The sequence below is a fragment of the Salmo salar genome, chromosome 04, assembly GCF_965601325.2.
Source record: "Salmo salar chromosome 04, fSalSal1, whole genome shotgun sequence".
In the NCBI taxonomy this organism is placed as follows: Eukaryota; Metazoa; Chordata; class Actinopteri; order Salmoniformes; family Salmonidae; genus Salmo; species Salmo salar.
In genome coordinates this window covers 73,222,992-73,238,956 of record NC_138294.1, presented here as the reverse complement: position 1 = coordinate 73,238,956, position 15,965 = coordinate 73,222,992, and the positions used below count along the sequence as shown (strand labels likewise).

General features: G+C 42.2%; 1 protein-coding gene across 1 annotated transcript; it reads right to left on the bottom strand.

Annotated features, from left to right (window-relative positions):
• Positions 1 to 1,394: 1,394 nt before the first annotated feature.
• rsf1b.1 (remodeling and spacing factor 1b, tandem duplicate 1) lies at positions 1,395 to 15,718 on the bottom strand. The gene is made up of 16 exons (XM_014197716.3): positions 15,296 to 15,718; positions 13,591 to 13,682; positions 13,318 to 13,410; positions 12,763 to 12,968; positions 12,452 to 12,570; positions 8,100 to 12,205; positions 7,620 to 7,886; positions 7,151 to 7,255; positions 6,930 to 7,009; positions 6,770 to 6,824; positions 6,466 to 6,575; positions 6,273 to 6,340; positions 5,642 to 5,867; positions 5,118 to 5,341; positions 4,560 to 4,745; positions 1,395 to 4,348 (listed from the first exon to the last, which is right to left on the bottom strand). The coding sequence occupies exons 1-16, from the start codon at positions 15,447 to 15,449 to the stop codon at positions 3,834 to 3,836; spliced, it is 6,606 nt and encodes a 2,201-aa protein (XP_014053191.3). The 5' UTR covers positions 15,450 to 15,718; the 3' UTR covers positions 1,395 to 3,833.
• Positions 15,719 to 15,965: the final 247 nt, after the last annotated feature.

The window sequence follows — 15,965 nt, the reverse complement described above, 5'->3', positions numbered from 1 at the left end:
CAACACTTTCTCCAGATGTTCTCAAATAAAATCAAATTTATTTATAAAGCCCTTCTTACATCAGCTGATATCTCAAAGTGCTGTACAGAAACCCAGCCTAAAACCCAAAACAGCAAGCAGGTGTAGAAGCACGGTTCTCAAGTGGATATGCCTGCATTAGTCAGAAAGCTGATTGTATCAATATTTCACACTATCATGCTGTACTCACGCCCCTTTCAAGCGACAGAAAACAAGTAGGCCTACCATTCCTTGTTTAAAAAAGCTTTTTATTATGACAAATGTACAAGATCGTATTAATATGAAAGAAAATAGAGTAAAGTTAACAAAAAGGTATTGAAGATTAACAGACAAAACATAGAAAACCAATCTACAAGCTAATGTTGATATACCAGACCTACAGTATAGTTGTCCCCCAGTCTTCCAATTCTACCTGTAATAAACAATAATAATGAACAAACACTTTTAAATCATTGGCACCAACTTCCCCCTGGCAGAGGACTGCCTGTGTCAGACTGCCCCTCCCAACTAGTGTACTCCTACCTTTATATGATCATTTGCTCCAACAGATTTGTCATTTAAAATTAAGTAGGCCCACCATGTCATACTCATGAAATACAGGTGATAAACGTAATCGCTTGAGAACATTACATCAGAAATCATACATTTCTTCATCCCAAAACGATGGTAAACTAACCCTAGTCATTTGCATCCGATTCCCACAATGCAATTGCCAGTAGAAGCTTTGGGGCAGTCCAACTAATGGTGCGGTAACTGTAGTCAATATTATCATGTTAGCTGAGTGCATTGCAGGCAGCTCAGAAATGATTTTAATTAGCCTCGGAAATCTTCCTTTACACTTTGAAGTATTAAACACATTGTGTGATTAACCAAGACTAATAAGAAGTTTACCATCAGTGATGAACACATGCCAACACTTTTTTACAAAAGACAAATTATCTTGAACTTTTCCCATGATTCTGACGATTGCCACCTTTGTGTCCAGGGTCATGTTCATTGGGGCACAACTGAAAATGAAAACAAGGGCTTCATATTGGACAAGTTCAGTTAGTACCTCCTCATTTCACTCTGTTTTCTACCATTTTATGCTTACTGAACACAACCATCAGTCCTGCCAGGTGTAGTCCGTGCCTCCAGTGGTTGGTTCATGCTCTCTTGTTCAGTAGCAAGACACAAGGAACACTGCTGAGCAAAGGAGTTTAGAGGTCTGTGGCTATTGAACCTCGTAAATCCTTAAAGGTGGCCAACGCATCTGCACATAACATAATAACATCCAACAAACATGCCAGATATCCAATGAATTCATTACAAAACAGTGGTGCCAATATCACAACCCCTCTACAAAGAAAACTATTATAAACAGATGCAATCATAAATAATTGCCAAATATATTTATTTCCATGATAAAAGAAAATGCCTCTAAATATACATTACAGCAAAAACTAGATATACACACTAACATTAGAGGTCAATTTATGGTCTGGACCATTTCCCCAAACAAGTTGCATTCTGGTATATCATTCCCTAACAAAGATGAATCCAGCATGCCGTTAATTCATAATCTTCTTTTGATTCAAGGCCAGAGCCTGCATTCACAGTCTCAGAGTAGGAGTGCTGATATAGGATCAGTTGCCTTTTAGATCATTATGAATAATATATGGACAGCACTCCTACTCTGAGACACTTTTTGAACATAGGCCCAGAAAGGCAGTGATTTACCTGACCTCAAAATGGAACCCTAAAACCAAAATGAGCTCATATTTGAGAACAAATGATAGGCTTTCTGAGATGGGAGACATTTATTTAGTCTCCAGTTGATGCAGTAAGATGTAGAGGGAAGACTAGAGCAAGGGTAGTGTTCTCTACAATCAACACTGGTAGTGGCAGAGTGTTCCGAAAAAACCAGGGGACATTTAAAAAATATATTTTTTTTTCAAAATAATAGTCTTGATGAACAACGACAGGTAGTTAGGTGTACACTCAGTAAGTACCTTTACTTCAAGGTTTTGAACCTACACACAGTATCGACAAGAAGGTACATAGGAAACAGTATGCCACTTGGTTTGCTAAGGAGGAAAACAATAAGTGGATGATTTGATATACAAAGAAATACATTATAAAAACACAACGTACGTAAAATAATGGTTAAAATGCTGACATGGTTATTGAGAGGAACAGAGAAAGTTGGCAGAAAATTCTGTACATAACAAATCCCTTCGAATATTAGCATATAAAAAAAGTCTAAAACATGGGCATTTAATCCATTGATAGTGTAGGCAGCACACACTAAAATTATATTTATACGTACACAAAAACTAAACTAGGGTTTTTAGAAACATGTGCACACAGAGGTGAGAAGATCAGGGTTGGTCTACTCTAGTTGGTGACATTAAATACACTCAAACCTCCATTTAAAGGAAAGTCTTGTCAATGTGGTGGTAGTTAACAGATTTGAATGTTGATTAAATGACACCTGTAATTTGGCGTGATGCACTGAGGAGCTAGCTGCCTTGATAGTGTTTTGTAACAATAATTAAAAACGGTTAAAATACCACTTGATGGGAACGTTTGATAAAAATAAAAACGGGATATAGGCTGCAGTACAACATTTCAATACTTTGGGTAAAAACAATTTACCAAATCCATGAGAAAAACACTTTTGGAGATTGTATTTTCTAGAAAGTATGGGATCGGTTGTGGGTCTGGTCTCCCAGTCTGTCAGTTAAAAAAAGCTGTTTCTAGCATGATGATGATGATGATGATGATTCTGTGTCCCGTTTTCCTATGGGAATTCTGACTTGAAAACGGTTATGCTCATGCTTTTTCATCCAGTGCTTGTTGTAAATGGTCTATAAAAGAAAGTGGGAAACCTGTGTAATGGTTTAGCTTATCAAACAACTGACTAATAGAATTGAACACATCAAAACAAAGAATAAATAGTTTGATCGATGTAAGAGGATTAAAATGTGGAATTCAAATATCAAAAAAGTGAAAGACATTCATATTTAAAGTTTGGGTTAAAGAGCAGGGGGATAAAAACAACGATTGGTTTCCAGCAGTTAATCCACAAAACTGTTCATTTAAGTCGTAAATGGAATGCAGTTTGACCCCTGACATCTATTCTCATAAAAATGTTGAACAACAATACACATCTACATCCTACCAAAAAACAATTAAGTAATGTCATACAATAAAATGTCCTCTATCCCAGGCAGGAACACTGAGAGGTGCCTCTCAGGAGAACAGGAAGTCATGGGTCATGTTGATTAGGTCACACAACGGAAAATTAGCATTTCTTAAATGGACAATGCAAGGCAGAAAACAGACAAATCCCTCTCGGTTTGTCTGTTTTCTGCCGTTTGGGGCCTAATGAACACAACCAAGAATTTGGGAGATGGACTCTTTGTATGTGGGGGTAGTGGATGGACCCCTGAGTAGACAACCCTGGAAGTTGGCTGGAGAAACAGGTAGGTTGATTTGTGTGTCATTTACGGTCAAGTATCTGACCCACATGTCCATCGGTGACCGAGTACAGAGGATAAGACAATGCAACGCAAAGTAACATGCCACTTAACAACCTTCGGAGTTAGTGCTCTCAATGACTGTACAATCACACTGCGAGAGGTGCTAAAGTGTGAAGACAATGAACTTTCCCCCCCATAAGATGTCCAGTTCATACGGATGGATGGGGTCATACTAATTGGGGGGGGGGGGGGGGGGGGACAAGGAAGATGAATAAAACATTTTTATAATAAGGACAGGACAAAAACATTTTAAAAAATACAACAGAAAAGAACAAACGTACAACTTGGGTTTTACAACATATCACTGTTGCAGACAAAGTCCACCAGGTCTGTGACCCCCAGCAGGTCATCCTCATCATCATCCTGTGGTGCCAACTCCAGTCCATTGGGCGCTATGCCGACAGCTGTGGCCCCAGGTTTTTGGGGCCCAATGTGAGCCAAGCCCTCTAGGGCCTTGATGGGACTCTGTCCGTTGGTGGGGGGATGCATCTCCACCAGGCTGTAGTCCAATGGGCTGGCTCCCTTCCCCAGCACCCCCCCTTCCTCCTCTTCCCTGGTTTCTTTCGTCTCCTTCTCCTCCTCGTCAGAGTCGTCCGAGTCGATGCGGTTCACACGCTTGCGGACAGGACGTTCTCCCTCCGATGATTCATCGGAATCGTGGTCGTCATCGTCCTCCTCAGAGGCTCGCCGCCGTTTCAGCGAAAGTCGTCTGCGGTGCTGCTGGGACTCTTTCTCGGATGAGTCGGCCCTCCTCTTTAACCTAGTCCTCTCCCTCTCGCTGTCGTCCGAGCCTCTGGAGGAGCTTGCTGAAAGAACCAGGTACATGGAAACAATGGACGTTAGATAAAACCATATTGTTAATAGCAGTCAAAAGTGATGGCAAGTGAGGACACGTTAAATAAACAAATGAATTAGCCAACTAACTACAGTTTACACACATCCTACAGAGAACCTATGCTAATGGCGGGGTCGGTGAGGCAAAGAGCACGCATTTAGAAAAATAAATGTCTGCCTGACCTTCGCTGTCTGAACTGGCGAGGCGCCGCCACGGTTTGACTTTGTCGCGGTTTGTGTTGGCCTTGGAGCCGTCAGAGTCTCCGGACGACTCGCAGTAGTTGACCTGCTTCGTCGTCTGACTCCGGCGGGATCGGCGTCGGCTACAGTCCAGGTCGCTATCGGTGAACTCGCTGGAGCCCTCCGACACTAGTTACACAGGTCAACACAGAAAGAGAGCCACATCACATACCTATGGGTTTTTAGAAGGACAATTACAAAATCAACACAGACATTTTCAGACCTTAAAAGCAAAAGATAGATCCACATCCCACACAATTGGCTGTGTCTAACCAGCGTACTGAAGGCCTCAACTCCAAATGAATGGAACCGATAAGCGCCACAAATAAGGACCTTTTCAATTAATTTTCGATTACGGCATAAAGCTGAATCAACAAAACAGATGGCCTGGAACTTGTCCCAAGAGAACACCACTTTTGAGATCTGAAAACATCTAACAAAGTTTGATTCCGGAGTGTAATGTCCTTTCAAACCACAGAGGAAATGACGATGCCAACGTACCCATTTCTTCCTCTTCTTCCTCACTCGTCTCCTCTTCATCGTCTGAGTACCTTCGTGGTCTGCGGCGCCGTCGCAGCCGAGTGCTCCTCTGACGTTTGGCTGGCCTCCTTGTCCTGGCGGTTCTGAGTTGTGTGCTGCCGAAGTCGCTGTCGTCATTGGAGTCGACTGCCACTTCGCTCTCTGCATCGCTCTTGTCCGACGCCACAAACTCCTCTTCCCCCGTACTACACGAAAAAGTGTGCAGTGGAGAGAGAAAAAAAACAGAGAATAATGAGTGACAAATTAATTCAACACCCCTTTGTGTCACATCTTTGTGGCTGTAATAGCCATCAATGAAGTGGAACCTTGGCTTGTGTTCATTATGGCACACAGTGGGGAAATGTTTAAAAACATTTTGCAGTGGAAAACAAAAAAAGTCCATGTAGTTCCTCCGCGTTTCAGTTCGTTGTCTTCCATTGGTGCCTTATGAACACAACCTCCCTGTTCTGATTCATGAACCCCTACCACTTTCCTAATGAACCTACCTGTCACTGAGACGGAACTCGTCCTCGCTCTCTTCCTCCTCCATAGTGCTGTCGCTGTCCAGGTCGTTGAGACGCCGGCGCTTCTTCCTGCGCTGGCCGGCGTTGGGCCGCGGCGGGCACCCATTCTCCTTGCCCTCGCCACCCTCTCCTGCTGCCAGGATAGTGGACATGTCCTTCCCTCTGCTATGGCCTGTGATGTTGGCCATGTCCTTGCCTCGACCAGCTCCTGTAGAGGGCAGCACATGTTAACATTTAGACCCAATACAACAGGCACACAAAGATTGTTTGCAGTCTACATAAGTTAAAAGGCTCTGAGGCTGCATTTCATTCAGGGAAAATCCCTCTTTTACCCTGGTTCACTCCTCCTGACAGAACTGATAGGAGTGGATATGTATACGAGGACAGAGAGGGAACATTATCTTAGGATGAAATACAGCCTCAGACTTCACTCTTCGTAAACCTTATTAAAGGAGTGCACAATTATTAGGGCATCTGAGCAAGCACCATGTTTGCACAGATGAAATGATGCAGCCAAAAATGATTTCAGAACATCAATAAAACGCAGCATAAATTATTGAATGAAAGTCATAATTCTGGGACTTGGTTGCCATATTCCATAATGTCTTGCTACCTCCACCATCAGCCTCTCTGATGTCTTCTTCAATTGCCTCCTCAATAGCCTCATCAAATTCATCAAACCTGCAAACAAGACATTGAAATTATTCAGGGAATTTATCAGCCACCATACTGAAACAATAAATTAAGACCAGCCACACACAGCACACAATGTTCTGATAACCATGAGTTCAGTGCAGACATCATACCTGTAGCTTATGCTTTTCTTTGCCCTTGTCGACCTTCGACCCCAGCTCTTGGTTCTCTCCTTCTTCTCCTTCTTCACCACCTCTTCCTCCCTTTCTTCCTCTACCTCCAACTAAAAATGACAGTTGGCAATGTGTCAGTTCACAGTACAATATAGGAAGCAAACATTTATGCTGACATCAGTCTAGGCTAGGCAATGAACAGTGTGACAGACCTTACACAGATGTCCTACAAACACACTGAATTCTGGATGTGTTGCAATTGACTTCCATGATGGTATAACCATAGCAACCAAATGCTGCCTACCGAGGGAGTGATGATGTTTTCAACACTGATTCCAACATAGACCAACCGCTCTTTTCTGGAGGGAGAAAATACAATTATTTAAAACAACCTTATGAGCTACATTATCTTCCTGTTGTCATTTGCTGTTTTACACCAAGGGTCATGGTTCAGAGGTTGGTACCGTCGCTCAGCGCGCTCCCTCTTTTTCAGGGAAGCATCGAGATTAGTAAGCTGCTCCTCAAGTTTGTCACAGAGCAGCTTCTGCAGGGGTCACAAGAAGAGAGGGGTAAGAATGACAAATAATACCACACATAAAGCAAGCCGTTAGTTTAAAACAATAATGTGGCTATCATCCAAACTGTAGTGCAACTACCAATTGTTTACCATCTGGTGGTTACTTACATGTTGGCAGGGTGGACAGAACCACTCCCCGTCTGGGATGATCATGAGAGGGGGTCTGAGGCAGGCTGTGTGGTAGCCGCTATCGCACGAGTCACACAGCAAAATCTGTGAGGGGAACACGAAGGAGTATTAGCTGGAACACATTATTTTGTAGTCTTATCAGTCAGTTTATTTACATATTATGAATATAGTATAACCACTGACAGCCCACCAGGGTTGGGGTCAATTCCATTTCAATTCAGAAAGTACACTGAAATTCCAATTTTAATTCGCTTCAATGCATTTAAAATAACAAACATGTGGAATTGGAATTTGATTTACATTCTGACTTGACTGAAACTTAAGTGGAATTGACCAGATCCCTGCAGCCCACCATGTGGGCAATTCCATTAGAATTGTCACAACTATATGCTACCCAATGTGCCATTTATTGAGCTGAGAAAATAGGGATCACATTTTCAGGACCCACCAGCTCAGGATGGTTGGGGAGGCCGCAGTGTTTGCAGGGGTCATCGTTAGGAGGGAGGTCATCATCCGAGGAGGTGTCAGAGTCGTCGCTGTGCCTCTCTCTGTTCCTCTTCCTCCTCTTGCCCCTCTCCACCTTAAAGCTCTCATCACTGTTGTCCTCCTCGCTCTCCTCTTCGCTCGACTCACTTTCATCGTCTTCACCAGAACCATTATTTTTGCGCCTTTGTGTTCGAGTGTTGGACCACCGGGTCTTTCTCCTCCGTCGCCCCTGAAAACAGATGTCATCTTGACAGCCAAATCATAAACACAAACATTCTAACTTTTGGGTTTCATGAAGCTAATGTAGGACAGCATACACATAAGTTCCTGATGGCTGACAATGTGTGAATCCCTGATCTAAAAGACACTGTTGATCCAAAAACATGCATTCACAATCCAACATATGAATGTAGAAATATCTGCAGTTACTGAAAGAACTTACCTTAGATTTGTACAGTCCATCTTGATCAACCTTCTCTCTCGGTTTCCTCTGAACAGTTTTCTCCTCCTCATCACCCTTCTCTACAGGGGGTGTGGCCTCTTTCTTCTCCAGCCTCCTGTCCTGGAACTCCACCCCCTTAGCGGTCGGCCTGCAGATCCTGGGTGACCTCCTCAGGGATCTCCCAGTCTCACCAGTATCTGACCCAGAGTCCCTCTCCTTTCTCTGGAGCTCAGCTCTCCTCCGGTGGGTAATCCCGCGTATTTTCAGGCGAATTCCCTCCTCTTGGATCTCTGATGTTGTTCCTGCATCCTTTTTTTCACTCTTGTCCTCATCCTCTTTGTTCTTGTTCTCATCTTCCTCAGACCCCTCACTTGCTTTTGCCTGACCAGATTTCTCTGCTACCGTTGAATTTTTGTCATCTTTCTCAGTTCTATCATCCTCTTTTTGGTCATTTTTCTTAGTCTGATCATCCTTACTCCCATCCTCTTTTTGGGGGCATCCCTGTGTTGTGGAATCTTCCTTGATTACTTTGTCATGGCTTTTGTATGTCTCACCCTCAGTCTCTGTGAGAGATGATACCTTCTTACTAACAGACTGTTTTTCTGATGGTGCATCACAGTCCATGGGCTTTGAGTCTTTGATAGTGTTGGTCTCAGACTTCACTCCACTTTTAACAGCCTTTTTTGGCCAGCCTTTTTCAGCATGTCCCTTGATCTTTATGTTGTCATGTGTTGACTTTTCCAAACGCATTTCCATAGGCTCCTCCTGTTTCCCCTCCACTGGGACAGACTTTTTGAGAGAGGGTAATTGCTTGGCGTCCTGAAAGGTGACAAGTTTCTCTCCTTTTTCTGCAACTGGCTTTGTGTCTGCCAGTTTCTCAGTTTCTTCAGAGGTGTCTGGTTTCTGTCCCCTAGAAGATAGAACAATCTTTTTAGAGGTAGTCTCTGTGTTTTTAGCCGATTTCTCAGCATCTTTAGGGGTAGGTGTAGCTGATTTAGCAGACTTCTCAGCATCTTTAGGGGTAGGTGTAGCTGATTTAGCAGACTTCTCTGAATCTTTAGGGGTAGGTGTAGCTGATTTAACAGACTTCTCTGAATCTTTAGGGGTAGGTGTAGCTGATTTAGCAGACTTCTCTGAATCTTTAGGGGTAGGTGTAGCTGATTTAACAGACTTCTCTGAATCTTTAGGGGTAGGTGTAGCTGATTTAGCAGACTTCTCTAAATCTTTAGGGGTAGGTGTAGCTGATTTAGCAGACTTCTCTGAATCTTTAGGGGTAGGTGTAGCTGATTTAGCAGACTTCTCTGAATCTTTAGGGGTAGGTGTAGCTGATTTAGCAGACTTCTCTGAATCTTTAGGGGTAGGTGTAGCTGATTTAGCAGACTTCTCTGAATCTTTAGGGGTAGGTGTAGCTGATTTAGCAGACTTCTCTGAATCTTTAGGGGTAGGTGTAGCTGATTTAGCAGACTTCTCAGCATCTTTAGGGGTAGGTGTAGCTGATTTAGCAGACTTCTCTGAATCTTTAGGGGTAGGTGTAGCTGATTTAGCAGACTTCTCAGCATCTTTAGGGGTAGGTGTAGCTGATTTAGCAGACTTCTCTGAATCTTTAGGGGTAGGTGTAGCTGATTTAGCAGACTTCTCTGAATCTTTAGGGGTAGGTGTAGCTGATTTAGCAGACTTCTCTGAATCTTTAGGGGTAGGTGTAGCTGATTTAGCAGACTTCTCAGCATCTTTAGGGGTAGGTGTAGCTGATTTAACAGACTTCTCTGAATCTTTAGGGGTAGGTGTAGCTGATTTAGCAGACTTCTCAGCATCTTTAGGGGTAGGTGTAGCTGATTTAGCAGACTTCTCTGAATCTTTAGGGGTAGGTGTAGCTGATTTAGCAGATTTCTCTGAATCTTTAGGGGTAGGTGTAGCTGATTTAGCAGACTTCTCTGAATCTTTAGGGGTAGGTGTAGCTGATTTAGCAGATTTCTCTGAATCTTTAGGGGTAGGTGTAGCTGATTTAGCAGACTTCTCTGAATCTTTAGGGGTAGGTGTAGCTGATTTAGCAGACTTCTCTGCATCTTCAGGGGTAGCCAATTTTTCTGCGTCTTTAGGCGCTGCCGATTTATCATATTTCACTGTGTCTTTAGGCATTGCTGATTTCTCTGTGTCTTTTGGGGTAGCACAATTCTCTGCATCTTTAGGGGTAACCGATTTCCCAGCATCTTTAGGGGTAGCAGATTTCTCTACCTTTTTGGGTTCATCCAGTTGTGATTGGGTTGTTTTCTCAGAGACGTCTGCCATCTCCATGTCTTTTGGTCCAGACTGCGTCTTAGTCGCTTTAGCAACAGTTCTCATTTCATCTTTACAGATAGACGCTGAGAAAACTTCTTTCTCCATGACAGCTTTTTTCTTCATCTCAGCGGCGGCCTTCGCATCTGTGCCTACAGCAGGTTTCTCCTTGGTGACAGCTGACATTTTAATGTCTTTAGGGTTATGACATTTCTCTGTATGTTTAGATGCCTCTGGTTTCACTGTCATTTTAATGACCAACGATTTATCAGTCTCTTTAGTGCTCTCCAGTGTCTCTGCATCTTTATTGGGAACTGGTTTGTCTGCCTTGTTAAGGAATGAGGACGTATTGTTCTCTTGAGAGATGGCCAGGTTCTCAGCATCTTTACTCTTTTCTGAAATCGCTGTCTTTTTAATTACAAAAGTTTTGATATCTTTAGAAACATCACATTTCTCTACACCCTCTTTGTCAGGTGGTTTCTCTGTATTTTTTATGACTGTTGGCATCTTTATGCATTTAGAGTGGTCTGGTTTCTCTGTAATTGGGTCAGGTCTCCCAGTTTGTTTAGTGATGACTGAGGTTTCTGGGTTTTTAGGGTTTGACCACTTTTCTGTACCTTTTGTGCTCGGTGGTTTTTCCATATCTTTCACGACAGAAAGGGGATAACCGTCCTTATTGACAACTGTTTTATCGGTTTCATCTGTTTCCTTAGAGACAGCTGACTTGACCTCTTGAGAGGTAATGGATGAATCTGTTCCTTTAGTTTCATCTGGTTTCTGTGACTTACTAGACAAAGGGTTTTTATCGGTTTCTATTGATGTATAGGTCGTGTGTTCTGTACGACACACTTTTACATCCCACTTGGATACCTTGACTTTTTGTTCCTCTTTACAATCAGAGTACTTCTCCGGTGGGCTTGTTGCATTCTTAGATGAAGTCAATGGCTTTGTCATTAGAGGAGACGGAGATTTAGCCTCTTTTAAGGCTGATTTTTTTACTTCCTCTGAATCTTCAGTGCATTCCTTTTCTGCTGGAACCATTTTCTGTAGACTTGTTTCATTGGCCATGGCCAACTCAGTGTTGCTTGCCATCTCCTCTTTCTCCTTGTCCAGGTTTATCTTACCTTTTGCACTAGCTTCTACTGCTTTACATTCTTCCCCAGCAGCAGCTTTTGTTTGCCGTTTTTTGCCATCAGCAGAGTCTCTCAAACCATCATTGACACTTTTTTCTGTTGCAGACCGAGCATCACCATTCATTTGATCACTTTTACACTCTATCGTCCCCACCGGGGCATCAGAGACCTCTTTACTTGTCTCCTCAACTTCAGGAGCTTCTTTGACAGGAGCAACAGATGGGTTTCGCACAAAGATACTACTGCCACCGCCACTATTATTATCAAAAGTTTCACAAAGTTTCATCTCTCTCTTTTTCAATGGGATTTTGGCCTGCTGGTCATTCTTCATCGCCCTTTGGAGTTCATTTGTAGTCTTCCTCTTGGCTTCCTCTGTCTGTGGCGTCAGACAAGGTTTCTCTGCAAGAGGCTCTGTAGCATTTGTGGCTGTGCTCTCTTTGGATTCTGACACCTCCATTGGCTCTTCTTTGATGGCCTGGGTGTGAATGGTGACCTTGTCATCCACCATAGGCTCCTCTGATTGGCTTTTTGACTCCGACTCGTCTTTGAGGCCACTCAATGAGGATTTGGCATCTGATTCGTCTAGTTTTGATTCCTCTTTTTCTGTAATCTCGTTTTTTGGGGAGACTAAGGAAGCTGTATCCTTGGAGGGTTTGTCCTCTTCATCCTCTGAGGTATCCTCTGTCTTTTTAACTTCCCCTATAGGAGAAAAGGTATAAATAGGAATTGCAGTTACAACAGAATGATATATTCATAGAACATAAAAGTACAAGATTTAGAACTGCATCTATCAGGGAAATAAGTTGTTTACCTTTGACAAAATAGATCCAATTCCAGGCAAATTACTTAACTCATGCAATATCAATATCATGAAAATGTTTGTGAGTAAACAACAAATAACAGACAACATTATTGGTGTAACAAGCCTTGTTGATATAACACTACCTTCTCCCCCAGTATTATTTTTCGCCTCATCTTCCTCCTCTCCTTCTTTCTTTGTCAACAGTGCTGGGTCGATTTGAGTCTTTAGCAGTGCCAGGATCTCAGCCAAGCTGTTTCTGTCTCTGTATAGAGATGGATAATTCAAATAACTCTTTCCAGTTTAGTAATCTTGTGGTAAAATTACATATAAATCAAGTAATCTATGATCCACCTGGAATACAAGACCTTTGACATTTAGGCTCTGCAGTACAACAGTATGCCTCTTTCATCCCCTGAATCACATCCGTCCCCTCATTCCAATGGTTCCACAGTACCTGACAATGCAGTTCCAGGAAGACCCGTCCAGGTCGTCCTGCTCCTCCACATAGACCCTCACATTCTTGTCCTGGTCAAGTTGGAACCAGTACATCAGGCCATCCTTGTCCTTGCCAATGGGGAGAAGCCGCATCTTATCGGGATCCTCCTCATTGATTGCTGTCTTGAACTTTACATTGTCATCAAACTGGCATTCACACAAATGCTGGATAGAAAAGAGAGAAAGTATGAGAAATGTTGCCTTTAGAAGAAAAAATATATATGTTAGTAGGGCTGCATGATATGGCCAAATATATTGCAATATTTTTTATGGAATATTGCAACAGCAATATGACTTGCAATACAACAACACACTTGGATGAACTGCACAAGTTATGTCCCACCACCACTGGCATGACTATTTTCAGAGAATTTACTTTTGTACCATACAGAAAGGCCTTATTTAAGAATGTGAAAATCAGCGTAATTCTTACCACCTGCATCTTGTTTGGAAATATATGTTGCATGTCTTTGCATGCAGAACTAGCCTAATTATATCTATATTGCAACCTTACTTTGAGGATTCCAGTCTTGCACTCCACAGACATGTCCTTGTATCCTTTATTTTCAAGCTCCCATGCCCAAGTACTGTTGAACTCATGGCACACCTGTAAGAAAACACATTCCATCAGCCATTGGTTAACCTCAATACTATCATCATTCAGAATGCCCAGACTCATGCCACTGCCTGTATTTTACAAAAATTGAATATTTTTAAATGTGATTAATAAAGCTAACTGTATCTGAGTGTACAGAAAATGTCCAGCCTTGTTCTGAGATCTATTTACCTTCACAAGGTACTTCTCCCATCTGTCTGCGGACACTGACTTGCCGATCTTCCTCAACAACTTCACGTGAAGGTCCACCAAGGTCTTTGGAACTGAGGGGAGAGGTGGGATAATGACACCATTTGGTAAACATCAATGTTTCTCAACCACATATCACCTATTGTATAGGCCAATAAATAGCTACAGTATGTATATCTTGAATATGAATCCCACTCTCACACTGTCACGAATCCATATTCTACGACATTTCATAATATTTATAGGTATTGGTCCACTAGCACTTCAAATGAATTAGTTTTGCATTAGTTAATATCAAATGGAGACAAAGGAATTAAAATAGGTTTTGATGAGAGTGGGGAATAAGAAAATAAACATTTCTTCACATATTAAAAAGAAAACTCCTGTGCACGGTTGCCCCAGTAACTGTGCATTAGAGATGTCGCCAATGAGTCTCCTCTAACGCACAGAAAGCTCTGATTCGACTGCTCTGCAAGCTTTATAATGTAAAAACTCAGAATAAATGAGTTACTCATCAAATACGGAATTTAGCTGAGCAACTATCTTCATTTACTCCTGTTATGGCCAGTATGTACTTCCAAAAAAAGGTCTAAATAAACATTTACAACAACCAAAATAAATTCCTCTTGGAGACCTCATTGAACTGTTGTAGACTTCCGACTTGTGCTTGGCAGTAAAGCCAGTTATTGGAGGTGCCAATAGGCATTTTTTTAGGTGGGTTGTACATTTTTATTTAAACCTTCTTTGAAAGTACATACCGGACGTAACGAAGTAAATGAAAACCGTTGCTCACCGAAACTCCATATTTGCTGAGTAACGAACGTATTTTGACATTATAACGCTTGCAGAGATGTCTATTGGGAGTTTGAATTGGAACTTCCTGGGCGCTGGAGAGGAGACAAGTCATACATCTCTAAAGTGGAGACACTGGGGCAGTGCACAATACCAAAATTAAAGGCATGTATGATACAACATGGTTTTATTTATTAAAACAATGCATTGAAATTACATGTTTGCTAATTTCCTAACAATATAAAACAAAAACGTAACATGACAAATACAATAATATGGAAGTATGGAATAACAATGTAGTATGTGTGATACAAACAACCAAAATCCGTCAAAATAGTTTGAATAAAGCAGACCATTCTTTGCGAAATTCCAGCAGGACACCATTGAGCAGGAAGCCCTGAAGATGAGCGTGCGCATGCGCAATACAGCGCGAGCGAACCACTATGCCAAAACATTACTTAACTGTAAACACAATGTTGTCCATAACGCAACACACTCAATCCTAAACGGAATAATACGGGTGCCCAATAAACTTTAATAAATGTTAAAAACAGATCACCTTTGTGCAAAAGTTCAAAGCACAATATTTTCTGTAGACTGTGTGATGAAGTGCATTTCAGTGCCTGGCAGATAAAGGCTGGCTTGGCTTGAAAATAAATTGTCATTTAAAGCCCCAAATTTCACCGAAGCCCTTCGATCTTCGGTCAGTTCACGGTTAAACAAATGCATCTATTTCACCCTGGATCCTAATAATACATCTGGGACAACAATACATGTATATAAAATAGGTTATGTTTGGAAATCACACAATAACAGAACTAGTACGAACGACACAGAACACTATGCAATGTGGAGTCCCATCTTCCCACAGTAGCTCGCGCTTTTCAAACTATACCTGAGATTGTGTCTTGGAGATATCGCTCCAACTGTGGAAATGTAAGCTCCGGTAAATCAAGCAAGGTTCCATACCGCTCTAGAAAAGAGCATATCACGGCGTAGCTAGGGCAAAAACCGGGGGTAGAACCCGCCGATGCTGCCGAGGCAGCCATCTTTTCCGATGGAAGAGCAGCAGACAGTAACAAAGATGGTGGATAAATGAAGATAGTTCACACAAGCCGTTTACCATTGAAACAAATGGTCAGTTCCGGTCTACTTAACTGGGTGCGTCTCTCAGACTCCAATGCAATTGTAGCTGGGCCTGGTCGGGTCTACTTAGTTCATTGACATTAATTGAACCAGAAAAATACAGCGAGTGGGGTGTCTCTTTTCCTCTTCTCTCTCTCTGACAGTACGTCTCGGAGGACCAATGACTGCCCACAATTCACCGCGTCAAATAAATTAGTGGCCCAGAGTTCTTTGCGGTAAAAAAAAATATCCAAATGACTAATGTAAACAAATGAGAACGCGTGGGGAATGTTCACTCTGTTATAATGTCTGCACTGGTGGTGTGAACATTTTCATATTCTTCCATAGGTTATTTAACGCCAATTAACTAATGTAAAGTCGGCTATACAGTGGCTTGGGCCACTGAGCAGCTGCCATTTTGTTGCGTTTAGGACTGGCAA